General features: G+C 33.4%; 2 protein-coding genes and 1 pseudogene across 3 annotated transcripts; 2 read left to right on the plus strand and 1 right to left on the minus strand.

Annotated features, from left to right (window-relative positions):
* Positions 1-471: 471 nt before the first annotated feature.
* Positions 472-4,394, plus strand: LOC146909005 (uncharacterized). The gene is made up of 2 exons (XM_085729767.1): positions 472-3,414; positions 3,705-4,394. Exons 1-2 carry the CDS (start codon positions 591-593, stop codon positions 4,061-4,063), a joined length of 3,183 nt encoding a protein of 1,060 aa, XP_085585893.1. The 5' UTR covers positions 472-590; the 3' UTR covers positions 4,064-4,394.
* A 528-nt stretch (positions 4,395-4,922) lies between these two features.
* On the minus strand, positions 4,923-11,699 carry LOC146909006 (subtilisin-like protease Glyma18g48580). 2 transcript variants are annotated; one of them, XM_085729769.1, is made up of 11 exons: positions 11,573-11,699; positions 11,342-11,451; positions 11,141-11,238; positions 10,902-11,057; positions 9,745-9,868; positions 7,321-7,864; positions 6,841-6,935; positions 6,474-6,728; positions 6,211-6,331; positions 5,906-6,122; positions 4,923-5,666 (listed from the first exon to the last, which is right to left on the minus strand). In XM_085729769.1, exons 1-11 carry the CDS (start codon positions 11,660-11,662, stop codon positions 5,125-5,127), a joined length of 2,352 nt encoding a protein of 783 aa, XP_085585895.1. In that variant the 5' UTR covers positions 11,663-11,699; the 3' UTR covers positions 4,923-5,124. The 2 variants fall into 2 exon arrangements, with proteins under 2 accessions (XP_085585895.1, XP_085585896.1); XM_085729770.1 differs by lacking the exon at positions 6,474-6,728.
* An 842-nt stretch (positions 11,700-12,541) lies between these two features.
* LOC146909007 (uncharacterized) lies at positions 12,542-13,763 on the plus strand (annotated as a pseudogene).
* Positions 13,764-17,936: the final 4,173 nt, after the last annotated feature.

The raw sequence follows: 17,936 nt of genomic DNA on the forward strand, positions 1-17,936 counted from the left end.
CCATGTTAATAGCATGCAAAGGTTCCATCAAATAGTAGAACAGTTTTACAATGAAACACTGTTATAATAGTAGTTGTCTTGTCCCATATTTTATTTTTTAGCTGATGAAACGCACACTTAATATCATCGTTATCATCACTATTATTCTCTAATACATTTATTTGAGTAATATTATTCTCTAATACTTATTTACCATAAAGACAAAAAATCAAATTATAAATAAATCTCCGTTAGTCCCCATATTCACATCTAGAGACACATTGAATAAAAAAAAAAAAGAATATAGTGACAATTGAATAACATAACCACTAACGAACGTGGCATTAAGCTCATGTCCAATAAATTATTGAATTATTCAGTACTACACTACCCTTGAGGCAGACTTAATTTGACCATCAAGTTTAATCACATAAACATTTTTCTTTTTATAAAATGTAATCGCATATTCACACATACCCACTATTTTAAATTATTCACAAATAATACCCACGTGGTTACTTTTTATTTTTTAAAACTCAAACCTATAGATACAGATCCGTGAATAATTTGCAAACCAATATTGCATAAAAATAAATCCAGCTACTTGAAAAATGGTACTACCAATGTTCATCATCATGATTCTGTGTGTTCTTCCAACACTCTCTGTTGCTGAAGATAGTGAAGCAAAATTAGCTCTGTTGAAATGGAAAGATAGCTTTGACAAACAAAGCCAAGCTCTCTTGCCAACTTGGAAAAATACCACAAATCCATGCAAATCCAAATGGCAAGGAATTAAGTGTGACAAATCCAATTTAATTTCTACCATAGATCTTGCAAATTTAGGATTAAAAGGTACACTTCACTCTCTCAACTTCTCTTCATTTCCCAACCTCCTCATCATAGATATCAGTAACAACTCCTTTTATGAAACCATTCCCCCACAAATAAGTAACTTGTCAAGAATAAATACATTGAATTTTTCAGAAAATCCTATTATTGGTTCCATCCCTCAAGAAATGTACACATTGAGGAGTTTAAAAGAGCTTGATTGTTATTTGTGTACATTAAGTGGAGTAATTCGTAGTTCCATAGGAAATTTAACCAACCTATCATATCTAGATTTAACAGGCAGCAATTTTTATGGTAGCCCCATGCCTCCTGAGATTGGAAAATTGAACAAATTAGAGTTTCTAGCAATTCCAGATTGTAACCTAATTGGTTCAATTCCAAAAGAAATTGGTTTATTGACAAACCTTAATTATATTGATTTGGCAAACAACCTTCTTTCTGGTGTTATTCCTGAAACCATAGGGAACATGAGCAAATTAAGTGAACTTAGCTTTGCTAATAATACCAAGGTTTCTGGACCAATTCCACAATCCTTGTGGAACATGTCTAGCTTGAGTTTGATCTACCTTTATAACATGAGTCTTTCTGGCTCAATCCCTGCTTCTATAGAAAACCTGGTTAATGTGAATTTCCTTTCACTTGATATCAATCTCCTTTCTGGTTCCATTCCTTCCACTATTGGAAACTTGAAAAACCTCAATTATTTGATTTTGCGAATTAATCGTCTTTCTGGATCAATTCCTGCCTCTATAGGAAATTTGACAAACTTGATAGCCCTTAGTGTCCAACAAAACAATCTATCTGGAACTATTCCTACTACAATTGGAAATTTGAAGCAGCTCAATGACTTTGACGTTGCTTCCAATAAACTTCATGGTAGAATTCCAGATGGACTTTATAACATTACCAATTGGGTGTCCTTCAATGTGCACGGAAATAATTTTGTTGGCCATTTGCCATCTCAAATATGCGCTGGTGGATCATTAAGGTTCTTGAATGCTGAAAACAACCGTTTTACTGGTCCAGTACCGACAAGTTTGAAAAACTGTCCTAGCATTGAAAGAATCACACTTCAGGGTAATCAAATAGAAGGTGATATATCACAAGATTTTGGTGTGCATCCAAATTTGCGATACTTTGATGTCAGTGATAATAAATTTCATGGACACATTTCACCAAACTGGGGAAAGTGTCTTAATCTTGATACTTTCCAGATATCCAGCAATAATGTTTCTGGGGTTATACCATTAGAACTTATTGGTTTAACCAAGCTAGGTAGACTTCATCTTTCTTCAAATCAATTTACTGGGAAACTTCCAAAGGAATTAGGAAACATGACATCATTAGTTCAACTCAAGATGAGTGACAATCATTTCACAGACAGCATCCCCAGAGAAATTGGATTGCTGCCAAGACTTGATGAGTTGGATCTTGGAGGAAACGAGTTGAGTGGCATGATACCGGAAGAAGTTGCAAAGCTACAAAGGTTAAGAAAATTGAATTTGAGCAGAAACAAAATTGAAGGACGTATTCCCTCTGAGTTTGGTTCAGCTTTGGAGTCACTTGATCTTGGTGGCAATTTCTTGAATGGAGAAATACCAACAGGCCTCGGAAGGTTGGTGCAGTTGTCAATGTTGGATCTCTCACATAATATGCTTTCAGGAACCATTCCTCAAAATTTTAAAAGAAGTTTGGTTTTTGTTAATATATCAGACAACCACTTAGAAGGTCCACTCCCTAAAATTCCGGCTTTTCTTAATGCTTCATTTGAATCATTAAAAAATAACAAAGACTTGTGTGGAAATATCAGAGGTTTGGATCCTTGTGCAACAAACCATCATAGAAAGAGCAAAAGTGTCCTTCGATCGGTATTCATTGCTTTAGGAGCGCTAGTATTAATATTGTGTGCTGTTGGAATTTCAATGTATATTTTGTGTCAAAGAAAAAAACCAAATGAAGAAAACCAAACTGAAGAACAAACACAAACGGGAGTGCTATTTTCAATTTGGAGTTATGATGGAAAAATGATGTTTGAAAATATCATTGAAGCTACTGAGAATTTTGATGACAGGTATCTCATTGGAGTAGGAAGTCAAGGAAATGTTTACAAAGCACAGTTGTCTTCAGATTTGGTTGTTGCTGTGAAGAAGCTTCATTTAGTAACAGATGAAGAAATGTCCTATTTCAGTTCAAAGTCTTTTATGAGTGAGATTGAAACATTGACAGGCATCAAACACAGGAACATCATAAAGCTTCATGGATTTTGCTCACATTCTAAATTTTCATTTTTGGTTTACAAGTTCTTGGAAGGTGGAAGCTTAGATCAAATACTAAACAATGACACACAAGCCGTTGCATTTGATTGGGAAAAGAGGGTGAATGTTGTTAAAGGTGTGGCCAATGCTTTGTCCTACTTGCATCATGATTGCTCACCTCCTATAATTCATCGCGATATATCGAGCAAGAATGTTCTTCTTAATCTTGACTATGAAGCTCATGTCTCCGACTTCGGAACGGCTAAGTTTATAAAGCCTGGTTTACTTAGTTGGACCCAATTTGTAGGCACTTTTGGGTATGCAGCTCCAGGTTAGATCCACTTCTCCTCTCATATTGAAATTTAAATTATAATATCAATTTTCATATAGAGATTAATTTTCCATGCGCTAATGGTGTAAAACTTGTTTACTCGTGCATCCAATCAAATTACTCCAAGTAGATGATATTTTTAAGATATTTTTAAGTGATTTAGTTGTATGAAAGTGTAACAAAATTATACACTGTAGCTGTATACAAATTAAATCCTTTCATATGATGATACTGAAACTCAGATTGGGTTGAGCAAAATATAAATTATAAGTACATTTGTTTGTTTGCAGAGTTGGCACAAACAATGGAAGTGAATGAGAAATGTGATGTATACAGTTTTGGAGTACTTGCTTTGGAAATCATAATGGGAAAGCATCCTGGAGATCTCATTTCATTATTTTTGTCACCATCTACAAGACCAACGGCTAATGATATGTTGTTGATAGATGTTTTAGATCAAAGACCTCAACATGTTATGAAACCAATTGATGAGGAGGTTATCTTGATTGCAAGGTTGGCATTTGCTTGCTTGAATCAAAATCCACGTTCTCGACCAACCATGGATCAAGTATCTAAGATGCTTGCAATAGGAAAATCACCTTTGGTGGGAAAGCAACTTCACATGGTCAGACTAGGACATCTCCACTAACTCAATATAATAATGAGCTTCCTATAATAATTTATCGTACTACTTGCTCCATCCCAAAATGTCATAACAAATTTGTGAAAGAAAAAAAAATTTGACCCCACATTAAATGACCCTTTTCTATATCTTTCACTTTTGTAACAAAAAAGAAAAACATTTTGTGTTTATGGTGAAGGTGTGTATATGATAAGAGTAGTAATTGTACTATTCTCTCTTTTATTTGAACAGTTTTTTTAGACCATGTGAATAGGAACAAAAGATAGCAAAGTAGAAAGAAGGTGTAGTATTCTAAGTTTTCAAATTTATTAAATGATAAATAAGTTTTTGATGTTAAGGTTCAACAATCATTTTTTCATGTAAAAAGATCAAATTTGTTTGTGATTTCACTGTATAGGGCATACTCAGTTATAACATGTTATAAATTTGTTTGACTTAATCTCCACCCGGTACAAACAATAGAGACTGGAGTTAGTAACACTTTACAATTGTTACTAATTTGATTTAGCAACATTTAATCGAAACTGGACTTAATCTCCACTCGATCGGGATGAGAGCTTCCATGTCAGTTACTACCGCCCCAGTGCTCGAAACTAGACTATAATGTGTGTGCATATGTATGGCCACATCAAACCCCTGCACTCTTGGCTCTTCACAGTATTTTTTAACATTGAATTCTCGGTACTATTAATTCCCATGTGATCAATAATTTGTGTTCTTTCACAACTGCTAAAAAATGTGGAATAACCGACGTTGCGGGTATTCCAATATGTTGAATTCCAGTTTCTGTTATTGAGTGAATTTACACATTTATTTCCATTCATCACTTTCCTTAAACTAAATATTAAATCGAACCATCAAAATGTGGTAAAAACTTTATGGTTGTGCACAATATATAGATGTCACATTGTTCCCATATATCAATTATTACAACTCATATACTCTTAATTATTACAAAATTTATTACAAAACTTATTACACTACCACACCAAAACCACAACAACAACAAAATCGATGAAATAACAAATGCAGACTAGTATAATCCAATAATAACACATTAAATCCTTTCATTTGCGCCGAACAGTAACGGGACTCATTACAATGTGTTTTCCATTTGTCCATCGTAGTTCCCCAAATTGGTATTTCCTTCGTGGAGTCACACTTGTTGCTTGCACAATAAGTTGGAATGTCTTCTTTTCACCTATTTTCTTGAAATTCAAGGAATTTGGTACAACAACAATTTTATATCCAGGTAATTGTGCTTTTGCAAAATATGTACTTGGTGGCCCAACATTGGTTACAGTGCGAGTGACATTAACAGCATTTAATCCAAGATTTGGTAATGTGATTGAAGGGTAATTCAAGTTATTTATGCTATGAGTTCCTGAACAAGTAAATGTCATGTTGAAATTAAGTGCTGAAATGAGTTGTTGGTTGTATCCAGAAGCACATAAGAAGTTCAAGTAATCCTTAATCCCTAGATCGTAAACAAGTCCAGGATCTATTGCACTGTTGGGTTGAATGTGGCCTGAACCATATGCAAATGGATTTGCCAGTGTTTTATCAAATGCATCACGTATTGGATTGTTAGTGTTATCTCTTGTGCTTGCTGCAAGCCAACATATTTCGATAAGTAAGTAATCATTTTAAAAAATTAGACATATATGAAAGGCGACGTCTAATAATCTTTCATAATCCACTTTTATCATATCATTGGTCATATATCATAATGAATATGCAAAATTATTTAACTTCAACTTAAGTCAACTATCAATTATGATTTATGATTGTATGCATGGTTAGTATTTGCTCCTAGATATAGTGTGTGTCAGGTGAGAGAAAATATACCAGTGGTCATGATAGCCGATTTAATAGCTGCTGGACTCCAATTTGGATGTAGTGTTTTGATAAGTCCAGCAGTGCCAACAACATGAGGGCATGACATTGAAGTTCCTTGCAATACATTGTATGGAAAACCTCGACGAATGTCTGTTAATAAATTAGATGCACTTGCGAACAATGAATAGGCAGCAAGTATGTTCACACCGGGTGCAGTAACATCAGGCTGAAATAAAAAATCAAAACCAATCCCATTGAAAAATCAACACAAACTAATAGAAGTGTTATAAGAAATCTGAGTGTATATCAATCACCTTGAGTATTGATGGTTGAACTTGATTTGGTCCTCTAGATGAGAATGAAGCCATAACTGGAGCTGGCTTTCTTCCATACAATGTTTTTGCTTGTGACAACCTTATTTTAGTGCCTGATTCCCTACAAAATAAAAATATATGATTATGCATGATGCCCTTTATTTGTAACATGTTATTTTATGATATCACAATTTTGAAAGTTTGTTACAACAAGGGTATGTAATACTATAATTTCACTAAGGGTATATATAATTAATAATTACGTCGAAGTTCCTTTCAATGCATGAGGTTTCATTCTTATTTTATTGGGACGCCAGGTGACAGTAGACAAAACATGAGGCTCAGAGAGAAGGGTTCTCCCATTAACTTTTGGTTGATTTCCCAATATCATTCCCTTTGCGCCTGCAGATAAAGCTTCCTGACCCTCAACAACTGATTTTATTTTCCCTTCTCGAACACATGCCACTATTTTACCTTTGACTTTTGAAGGATCAAGTGTTCTTGGTCTACAAAACCGACTGCAATAACATGCATATATAAAAATGTTGTAAGATACAATGATGAAATAATGGTTTAGTAACATTTTTGTGCTCCTACTGATGAAGTAAAGCTTTTGGAATTTACACTTACGCATCTCGATTTGTTACATTGGAAAATTTAGCATCAATAGAATCCACTAGAGTAAACGACTGGTTAGGTGGGAAGCTTACAAAAAGACTGGCTCCCTAGTAATAGAAAAAAAAAAAACACAATTATTTCAATGCTATAATAATAACGAATTAAAATACATATACAATATTGGTGTAAAATTGTTTCCATTAAAATTCAATCACAACAGCTAAGTACCACAAAAAAAAAAAAAAATGCAACTGTCTTTTATTTGAAAATTGTCAAATATGATTGTAAGATATTAGAAAAGTTGTGATTGAATGTCGGTGAAAAATTACTTTCCACCGTCAGCGCATACCCTTTGATCTCGAATAATGAATGAGTTTAATTGTGATATATAATATTGTCATTGTAAAAAGTTTACGAGGTTAATCATATGTGTGATTATATGAATGTATATGAATTAAATTCAACAACAATAAGAGGAGGAGGAGATGATACCGTGACTGTTTTGTTACCAATGGTCATGGTACTGCTGAAGTCTCTATCTAATGTACTAGCAGCAACAGTGAACACCCAAGGAGCAACATTGGTAACACTTCCAGGGGTAGGTCCATCATTTCCAGCAGATGCAACTAATAATATATTTCTAGCAAGTGCATGAAATGCACCTATTGAAACCTCATCAGTAAAAATTTGTTCAGAATTTGTACTAGTTGCACCTCCAGCAGAAACAGAAATTAGATCAACACCATCATTAATTGCTTGATCAATAGCAGCTAATACATCTGCACCAAAACAACTAGCAGCATCCGTTAGAGACCAACACACTTTGTAGGTTGCAACTCTAGCTCTTGGTGAACCTCCTTTTATGGTACCATTGCCAATACCAAATATGCTCGCACCTGGTACAAAGTTTCCACCGGCTGTTGATAGTGTGTGAGTACCATGGCCTACAAAGTCACGTGCTGTTTGTTGTGAACGAGGAAGTTTGCCATTATATGATTCGTAAGCTTTGTTGAAAAATCTTGCTCCAATTAGCTTCCTGGTTTGTATGTATGTAGTGTATAGTTAGTTAGCAAAAAAACAATTCCTATATCTAGTACCTTCAATGATGTCAAAACTGGGTTGTATAATATTGTTTATACAACAAAAAATTTAGTAGTGCAATTGTGTAGCCATTGAAACATGAATGCATGTTAGAAATCTAAAAATTTGGCATGTTGCATGTATGTTCTTATATTCTTCTTAAATTGTATGCATTGATAGCATTAGAGATTTTATAATATGATTCATGAACTGTTTCTATTGAGTTTTGGACCGTTCATTTGTTGTTTATAAAGAAAGTAAATTGTAAAGATAAACTAAAATTTCCTGAAAAATTACTAAATAAAATAGGTTCAATGTGTGATTTTCTATACTTTATTGGCTTATAATTTTTATATGGGACCAATTGCATCATGTTCATCCCTAATCTCTATACCTTCAATAAAATTAGATTTCATATGACAACCCATTTACAGGTTTTATTGAATTGTCGTTCTGTATAATTGCTATGTTGATCAACCTGAATGCATAAATTTTCCTAAATTATTTACATTGAATTATGATATGCGATCAAATTAATTGTCTTTGCATATGAATTGACGAAAAATGCTAAATGACACGACAAATATTTTCGTGCCACACACACGAATGTGGTAACAACCTCCATATATAAGGGTTTCTCTCTATTTCTACGTTGGGTTTTCATCTTCATATCATCCTTTTATATTTTCAATCAATATTGAGACCTCCTTTTATAACTGTTCACGTAATTAACTTAGCTAGCCATGCACTTTCTACAATGGTACTTCCAACCTCTCACCTTTGTTGTGCTTCATCGCTCTGATCTTTCTCTTGCTTAGATGAAACAATTTCATTCTTTATATGAACAAAAATGACAGCAACAACAGTGGGATGCAAAAAAAATAGTGGGATGCATGCGGTTGACGGTGGTACCAGAATCACATGCTGCCATGATTATGAGGATCAATTTTGGAGCATTTTTTATTTGCCTTTCTCTTTAATATTAAAATAATAATTAAAACAAGCCTATAAATAGTGTGTTTATAAATCAAGCATGCCTTCGTGTGTTTTGCACGACAAAAGCCTCGTGCTATATAGCACTCCTCATGAATTGACTATCTAAGGTAAATTCTTCAAAAATGTCTGACTTAATTTTATATAGCTTTCATGGCTTTAATTGAGAGATGATTTTACAAATTTTTACAAATTTTTCCTAGGAAGTATTAAAAATATAACATGAATTTCTGATGATTGATCTACAAATGAATGCCATGTGAAGTTGGACGTTTTGTCTTGTCCTTATCTTGAATCGTATAAGTTGATGTGATGAGTGTCCAAAAGAATGCTAACGAGTGCCCTTAAAAGGTTTTGCTAACGAGTGCCCAAAAGGAATTGTTTAAGGATGGTTGATCATTGCATTGACTAAAAGAACAACTAGTATTTTCAAGACAAAATTTCCTTTAATAGAATCCTTAAACAATGTCCTTGGACACTCGTTAACAAAACCCTTTAAAGGGACTCGTTAGCATTCCCCTTAAAAATATTTGTACCAATCCCCTATTTGTTAATACTCCCTCCGGTCCTATTTACAAGAGACAATTTACTTTTTAGATACATTAAATAATTTATGTATTTGGTTTAGATTCTTGACTAGATACATACATTATTCAGTGTATCTAAAAAGTCAACTTTCTCTTGTAAATAGGACCGGAGGGAGTATTGTGCGATTTTTTATTTATTTTAAAAGTACCAGCTAGTATTCTTTTTCTTTTGTCATTCTACCAAAAAAAAGTACTAGCTAGTATAATTGTATAAGCTAAGAAAATCATTTAAAAGGGAAGCAGGTTAAAAGAGAACCTGTTACATGGAAGTTTCTTTGAACCTTTAAGTTTGTTAATTTGACATACGTTACCCCCACGCCATTTTCTTGGAATTGGGCCTATTCCTCTGTCACTAAAACTCTTCGATTCAGGCCAAACACCTAATGCAAACAATAATTAATTTATCCATCTCGATTTGATTAATTAAAAAAAGAAACAGATCTTTCACATGAAGATTATAATATTGAATTTGTCAATATATCTTCACTTTTTCGTACAATAATGAAAAATGAGAGAGTTGTATTTCTTGTGATTTGTTAGCAACATGACTTAATTATTTTGATAGTATTAATTAAGAACTCAAGAAAGCATATTGCCAACTCAAATAAAACATGTAGTTGTTGTCTCCATGTAGATGAATAAAATATTTTCTTAAAAAAAGGAAAAGGTAAAGCACCCAATTTTTCTATTTACTAAAGGTAAAGCACTCAAGTGTTTTTGTCTCCTTTAATAATTATTTTTTTGTCAAGGTCTCCTTTAATAACTTTATTATAAGCAAAATGTTATTAAAGAAAAACTTTTAATATTGCGAAATGAAAATGTTTTGTGTACATTCTATGAGGCTATGAGGATGTATACACATTGAAATAAAAAAAAAAATTAATGATGTGAAATATAAGATAATTTGGTGATATGATAGAAATAGAGATAGAAAAAAGATGATAATGAATTTCATGAGTATAGAAAGAAAGTGTCTATTTATTATTATTGTTCCGAAATCTTACATTAATTAATTCATTTTATAAGAATAAAAAAATCGGGAAATGCTAGCAAGTGTCGTTATGACACTTGTTAAGAAGCCTAAAGAGGAAATTTTGTTTTAGGATTGATGCATTCAACACATTAAAATTTGAAAAAGTAATTTTTTTTACATAAAACTTATCAATTATTTCTATTTTAGAATCCTTAATTAACAAGTGTCATAAGGATACTTAGGACACTTGTTAGCAAGACTATAAAAGATATTAGTACCTGTGGGTCAATATTCGCACACGAACTTTTCTTTTTTTTTTGGGAAATATTCCCACACGAACTTGAGAGGATCCGTCTCCATTTTATAATAATAAAAAATATATATTTCACCACTGTAGGACAATATAACACATAGTGAACTCCTATTCCAAAGTTTAGTACCTGTATCAATGTTAGCTATAATGGTATTTTCACCAAACCTTCCCTTTTGCCAAGCTGAGTTGATATCATTTCCACGCAGTCCAAGAAATTCCCATGAACGTGTAGTGTGCAGTTTATGCTCTTTGCTCAAGAACACAGACACCACCTTTGGGTTTTCTGCATAATAAAGATGAAAACATCATGTAATGAAGCTGAAAAATTTAAACATTAGATTGATCTACAAAATTTGTTTTTCTCACTTGCAAGTTGTGCAGCTTCTTCCTCTTCAAGTATAGCTGCAAAGCCATTGATCTGTTTATTATATGAATAAATTATTGCTTCATTTGCCTTCTCCTGGCTGTGAATGATCAGTATATATCAGTCCATCGATTAATTTCTAACGAGAAGAAAGCTTAATCAGAATATTGTAATTAATGGTTTTTCCTTTTTACTATACATACCTTCCTAAGATTGAAGCCAGTAAATCATATTGAGAAGATGTAGCAGTTTCAAGGTCAACAGAGGTAGGAGTTGGACCATGTGAGTGTGCTCCCATGTATACAATGTAACACTGTAAATAAATAAATATGACAATAATCAACAACCAATAGCTTATGCAATTAATCAAAATTAATTAAATCATCATCTTAAATACAATGTATATATGCAATTAAGAAGCAAAACTAGTTTACCTTTTTGCTGGCATGAACATGATTCAGCAATAAAGGGAAAATAAGAACAGATAAAATAAGGTGATGAAGAAACAAAATGGAGCGACCCATTTTTCTCTGTTTATGGAAAGTGTTTAGCTTAGCCCATAAGATCTATGATAATCTCTCCTTTTGTAATGTAAGGCATACACATAACAAAAGTATTTTAATTCTTAGCTTTTTGGTTAGCTAAAGAAGATATTGTTTTATAAATGAAAGACAGATCATATCATGTAAACCCAAAAGGAAAAATTTCAAAAGACACCTAAAAATAAATTGACACTTGAGAGGGTAAAAATAATGAGAATAATGCAAAAAATATGATATATTGATGATATGATGGAAAGAGATAGATAGAGAAAAAATGATGTGATAAATTGGTGTATGAGGATTGGGGATTTGGATTCTCCATTAAAAATTCTCTCAAGTTTTCTCCATTTTCAATCTCCACCGTTAAAATATAACAACCACTGATTAAGTTAGTATAGAGAAGAGTTAGTTACTTAACTTGCACTGAAAGTTAACCACTTGTAATTGTTTCTTAACTATAGTTAGTTGACAGCTATAGGATTACATGTTCTATATATACTCTTCATGTACTATGTTTAGTCAGTTTTGTATGAAACATTTCAATAAGAATAAACCTTTCTTCTATCTCAAGTTTTTCTCTCCATTAATAGAGTTTTACTTCAAGTTTTCACATGGTATCAGAGCCCTGTAATGGGGTTCTGCCATGCTTGTTGTGCCTTCTTTTTCTCCCCGAAGCTCCGTAATTGTTCTTCATCTCTCTTCTACTCTCTGAACCATTGAGTTCTATGTTTTCTCTTTTTGATTCGTAACTGAATCAATTTCTCCATTTTTCTCATTTTTCTTTGCAAATTCTCACTGAATCGTTGTGTTTTCTATCCTCTTCTTACTTTCTTTCTCAATTTCTCACGTTCTTTGTGCATCATGTCTATGGATAGCACTGCAGGAAGTGTTAATGGTGGACACATCTCTTCTAATCAAAAGGGTTATCAAAACGATACCTTGTGAACCCCTATTTCTTACACCCCAATGAAAATCCCAGTCTCATTCTTGCTCCTCCTTTATTGAATGGCACGAATTATCATTCATGGTCTCGATCTGTCGCTGTTTCCCTTCGCTCTAAACACAAACTACACTTCATCAATGGGGCTCTACCTCGTCTTCTTCATGAAGATCGCGATTCAATTGCTTGTGATCGTTGCAAAATTATGGTTATGTCTTGGCTCATCAATTCGGTTGAACCTGAAATTTCTCAGAGTGTTTTGTGGATTGATACCGCATCAGAATTTGGAAAGAACTCAAGGATCATTTTTACCAAGGCGACGTTTTCCGTATTTCTGATATCCAAGAAGAAATTTACACGCTTAAACAAGGTGATTGTTCTATCTCCTCTCATTACACCAATTTAAAGAAATTGTGGCAAGAACTTGATGATTTTAGACCTATTCCGGTTGTTTCTTGTACTGATGATTGCAAAGTTATAAGCAAGATGCGTGAGTATAGAGACAATGATCAAGTTATTCGTTTCTTGAAAGGTCTCAATGAGCAATACTCTACAGTTCGTTCTCAAATTATGTTAATGGAACCTCTTCCCAACATTGGGAAGGTTTACTCTTTACTTGCACAGCAAGAAAGACAGGTTGTGATTCCTCTTGATGAATCAAAACTACTTGCTGCTGCTTAATATACTCCAACATATGGTAGAGGATATATAGGTTCTATGTCTTGTGGAAGAGGAGATAGAGGTGGTATAACTTCTTATGGTAGAGGTAAAGGTACTAGAGTATGTTCTTTTTGCAATAGGAATAATCACATAGTTGACACCTGCTGGAAGAAACATGGATATCCTCCCCATCTCCAACACCAAAATTCCTTGGTTAATAATTGTGTTAACACTCATGAAGATGATTCTCAATATGTTGCTTATGAAAAAGAGAATCATGATTCAAATAATGGGAAATTGGTTTTTACTCCAGAACAGCACAAGGCTTTGATAGCTCTTCTCCAAGGTTCATCATCATCTTCTCCTCATAGTGTGAATCATCTCACCACTCAGCCCTCAGGTACAGACATCATCTGCACTTTACCAAATATACCTAAAATTGAATCTTTTATTCTTGATAGTGGTGCTACATATCATGTTTGATTTTCACGGCATTCTTTTCATTGTCTTAAGAAAATTAACCCTGTTCATATCAAGTTACCAAATGGTTCATTAGTCACCACTTCTCTTGCTGGTAGGGGGGTTCGCGGTCCGGTTTGGATCGGTTTTGAAGTAAAAACTCATCCGATCCAAAGATAAAATTATATGAGGTTTGGTTCGGTTTTGAATGATTAGTTTTTAAAAACCGATCCGATCCGATTAATGCGGTTTAATTTGGATCGGTTTTTGGATGTCCAAATTACAAATTTTAACTTTTTTTAATTAATAATAATCTTATAAAAATATGATAAAATGATAGGTTCGATACAAAATATAGCATATGATTTATAAAAAAATAATAGTTCGAAATAATAATGATTGATTATCTTTAAAACATACGAAAAAGAAAAAAAATTATAGCATAATATAATATATTCTAATTATAAAAAATGGAAATATATATTAAAATATTTGTATGTGGTTTGATTTTGAAAAATTAATCCAAAACCCGATCCAATCCAAGTGGTTTTCAGAAAATGTCATCCAAACACATCCAATAATATTCGGTTTTGTGCAGTTTTCAGTTTTTTTGGATCGGTTTGCGGTTTTAATTTGGATCGGTTTGGATTTGAACACCCCTACGTGCTGGTACCAAAGTTTTCAATCAACATTTTTACCTCAATGATGTTTTATATTTACCACAATTTTCTTTTAATCTCATTTCTGTTCACAAACTTATTCAACATCTTCATTTCAAACTAATTTTTGAAAATGATAAATGCCACATATATACATGACACCTACTTACAGAAGATGATTGGTACAGCTGAAGTGAAACATGCAGGATTGTATATGCTCACTGAACCATTAGTTAGCCTTAGTCAAGTTCTTACTTCCATTTGTAATAATGTAGCTTCTGTTCTAGATACAAACAACAATTGTAGCATATGGCATATGAGATTTGGTCATCCTTCATTGGACAAACTTGTTGAGATTAATAAAAAAATTTCCTTTTGTCTCTATTAACAAATCTGATGCTCCTTGTGATACTTGTTTTTATGCCAAACAAAAGAGGCTTCCTTTCCCTTTAAGTTCACATGTTTCTGCTCATACATTTGATTCGATCCATATGGATATATGGGATCCTCTTTCCATTCCTTCCATGTTTGGTTATAAATATTTCTTGACTATTGTTGATGATAAAAGTAGATTCACTTGGATTTATCTCATGAGACTAAAATCTGAGGCCTCTACTCTTATCAAATCTTTTGTTTTTTTAGTTCAAAACCAGTTTAACACTAAAATTAAAACTATTAGAACAGACAACGGTGTTGAGTTTTTACTAAAAGATTTTTATAATCAAAATGGTATCTTACACCAGTCTTCTTGTGTTGGTACACCTCAGGAGAATGGCATTGTTGAGCGCAAACACCAACATATTGTAGTTGTTGCTAGAGCTCTCTTATTTCAAGCAAACCTTCCTAAAAAAATTGGGCTCATGCTGTTGGCCATGCCATTTACATCATTAACAGGTTGCTACTCCTTTCTTATCTAATAAGTCACCCTTTCATGTTTTACATGATTGTTTACCTAACATAAAAAATATGAGAGTATTTGGCTCATTATGTTTTGCCACTACTCTTTCACCTCACAGAAAGAAACATGATTCTAGATCAAGAAAATGCATTCATATTGGTTTTAAAGATGGTGTTAAAGGTTACATACTTTTTGATTTACATTCAAAAGAATTTTTTCTTTCAAGAGATGTTATATTTTTTTGAACATATATTTCCTTATCAATCTACTGTGTCCAATGATAGTGTGACTCCCACATTTGCATATGCTCAGGTTTCTTCTCCCTCTTTGGATGATTTTTTTGATATTAATCAAGATAATACATCAAATTCTCCCAATAATCATGCACATGTTACTACTGATACACAAATTGCATCTTCATATGATCCTGCATCTCATTCCTCCAATACTGCTAATCATAATTCATCACCAAATGTGTCTCCTCCATCTACATCATCATCCTCTTCCTTCCCTGCATCTGCATCTTCTGGTGCATCTCCATCTCCTATATTACCACTTAAAAATCTACTAGAAATGTTCAACCACACATACTTACAAGATTATCATTGTACATCTCTCAATAATACAATCCATTCTTCACTTCATGTTGATCCATCATCATCATCTAGTAAGTATCCTCTTTCTAATCATTTATCTTATAATAACTTGTCTACCACACACAAACACTACATTCTCAATCTGTCTGCCATCTCTAAACCCTCCTCATATGACGAGGCTATGGGTTATGAACAATGGAGATTAGCTATCCAAGCTGAGTTAACTGCTCTGGTGAAAAACAATACATGGAGTCTTGCAACACTACCTCCACAGAAGAAAGCTATAGGCTATAAATGGGTGTTCAAGGTTAAATTGCATGCTAATTAATGGCTCTGTGGAAAGGTATAAGGCCAGATTGGTGGCTTCACACAAACAGAAGGCATAGATTACTTGGACACTTTCAGTCATGTAGTCAAAATGACAACTGTTAGAACTCTTATAGCTATTGCAGCTTCTCAGAACTGGCCCTTATTTCAACTTGATGTCAATATTGCCTTTCTTCATGGTGATTGAATGAAGAAGTCTATATGCAAGCTCCTCTTGGTCTATCTCTACCTCAACCTGACTTAGTATGCAAGCTTCGAAGGTCCCTTTATGGTCTTAAACAAGCTAGCAGACAATGGAACACTAAGCTTACTGAGACACTGCTTCAATTAGGATATACTCAATCCAAAATAGATTATTCTCTCTTCACAAAGCACTGTTCTTCAGGATTCACTGTTATTTTTGTTTATGTTGATGATTTAGTCTTGGGAGGGACAAATACCAATGAGATTCAGACTATCAAGACTTTACTTGATAATAAATTTAGCATCAAGGATCTTGGAACTCTTAATACTTGCTTGGTTTTGAAGTTGCTAGATCACAAAATGGAATCTCTTTATGTCAAAGGAAATATACACTGGATCTTCTTCAAGATGCAGGCCTTCTTGGTGCTAAACCTTGTTCCACTCCAATGGAACCTCACCTTCAATTGCACAAGAATTCTGGTGACCTTTTACCTGAACCTACAACATATAGAAGATCAATTGGAAGACTTCTATATTTGACTCACTCAAGACCTGAGACATCTTATACCGTAAGCAAAGTTAGTCAGTTTTTGGCTGCACCATTCTCCATTAAAAATTCTCTCAAGTTTTCTTCATTTTCAATCTCCGCCATTAAAATATAACAACCACTTTTCTTTATAATTTAATTCTCATTTTCTCTGTCATGTTTGATGGATGAGATTCCACTTGAAAAAACTTGAGAGAATTTTTAATTGAGAGAATTCAAATTCAAGGATTAGAGGTGTCCACATATCATTATTGGTCCCAAAAATATGACCAACTTAGGTTGGTCTGAGTTGTAAGAGCTCGGAAATTGGAACTTGCTTCGCATTCAAATCTTGGCGGATAAAAAATGAAAAATTGCTCTTCTCCCTCTCTAAATTCTCCAATTAGTCCTAGTTGTAGTTAACTGTCGTTCGATACTAGCTGTAGTTAACTGCAAATTTTAATTTTTTATTTTCAACGGCACTTTAAGTGCCGTAGATACTTTGAAGTAGAACATGGTTAGTAATAATTGAAGTGGATAAAATAGTCACAAGGAAGGGGGGTTTGAATTGTGACCTTTTAAAAATTAACCTGCAACTTAAAATTAGTTCTCAAGTGGTTTACTTGGAAAAAGTTAAGTTAGTGAAATTACTTCAGAACGTTTTGACGTTCTTGTGAAGATTATGCAGAAACTGATTTAATCAAGTAACTATGTTGTGTGTGTTTAGTGTATACTGAATTTAAAAGAGTAAAGGGAAGAGAAAGAACACACATAAATTTATAGTGGTTCCCCCAATGTGGGTTAGTCCACTCCTCACAATCTTGTGAGAGTTTCCACTATGATGTTTGAGATAACCTCTCAAATCCTGCACTTTACAATCTTGTTCACCTGAACAATTACATCAACTGTATTCTCTAAGCCTCAGCAGGCTTGCACCTTTTTGTTAAGTTAACCACTTAGACTTTTGCACCTTTTGCTCAAACTAACACTTTAATACCCCTAAAGCTA

This window comes from Medicago sativa, chromosome 7 (genome assembly GCF_051527215.1).
Source record: "Medicago sativa cultivar Bolivia chromosome 7, Bolivia_mono, whole genome shotgun sequence".
Lineage (NCBI taxonomy): Eukaryota > Viridiplantae > Streptophyta > Magnoliopsida > Fabales > Fabaceae > Medicago > Medicago sativa.

Bases quoted from the DNA above. Each gene is read 5' to 3' on its own strand.
- LOC146909005 (XM_085729767.1), top strand. From the start codon at position 591: ATGGTACTACCAATGTTCATCATCATGATTCTGTGTGTTCTTCCAACA. The intron at 3,415-3,704 runs GTTAGATCCACT...GTTTGTTTGCAG, and splicing joins TTTTGGGTATGCAGCTCCAG to AGTTGGCACAAACAATGGAA.
- LOC146909006 (XM_085729769.1), bottom strand. From the start codon at position 11,662: ATGGGTCGCTCCATTTTGTTTCTTCATCACCTTATTTTATCTGTTCTT. The intron at 7,865-9,744 runs GTTCTCTTTTAA...CATACAAACCAG, and splicing joins AAGAAACTTCCATGTAACAG to GAAGCTAATTGGAGCAAGAT. The intron at 6,729-6,840 runs GTAAGTGTAAAT...ATGTTATTGCAG, and splicing joins AATGTAACAAATCGAGATGC to TCGGTTTTGTAGACCAAGAA.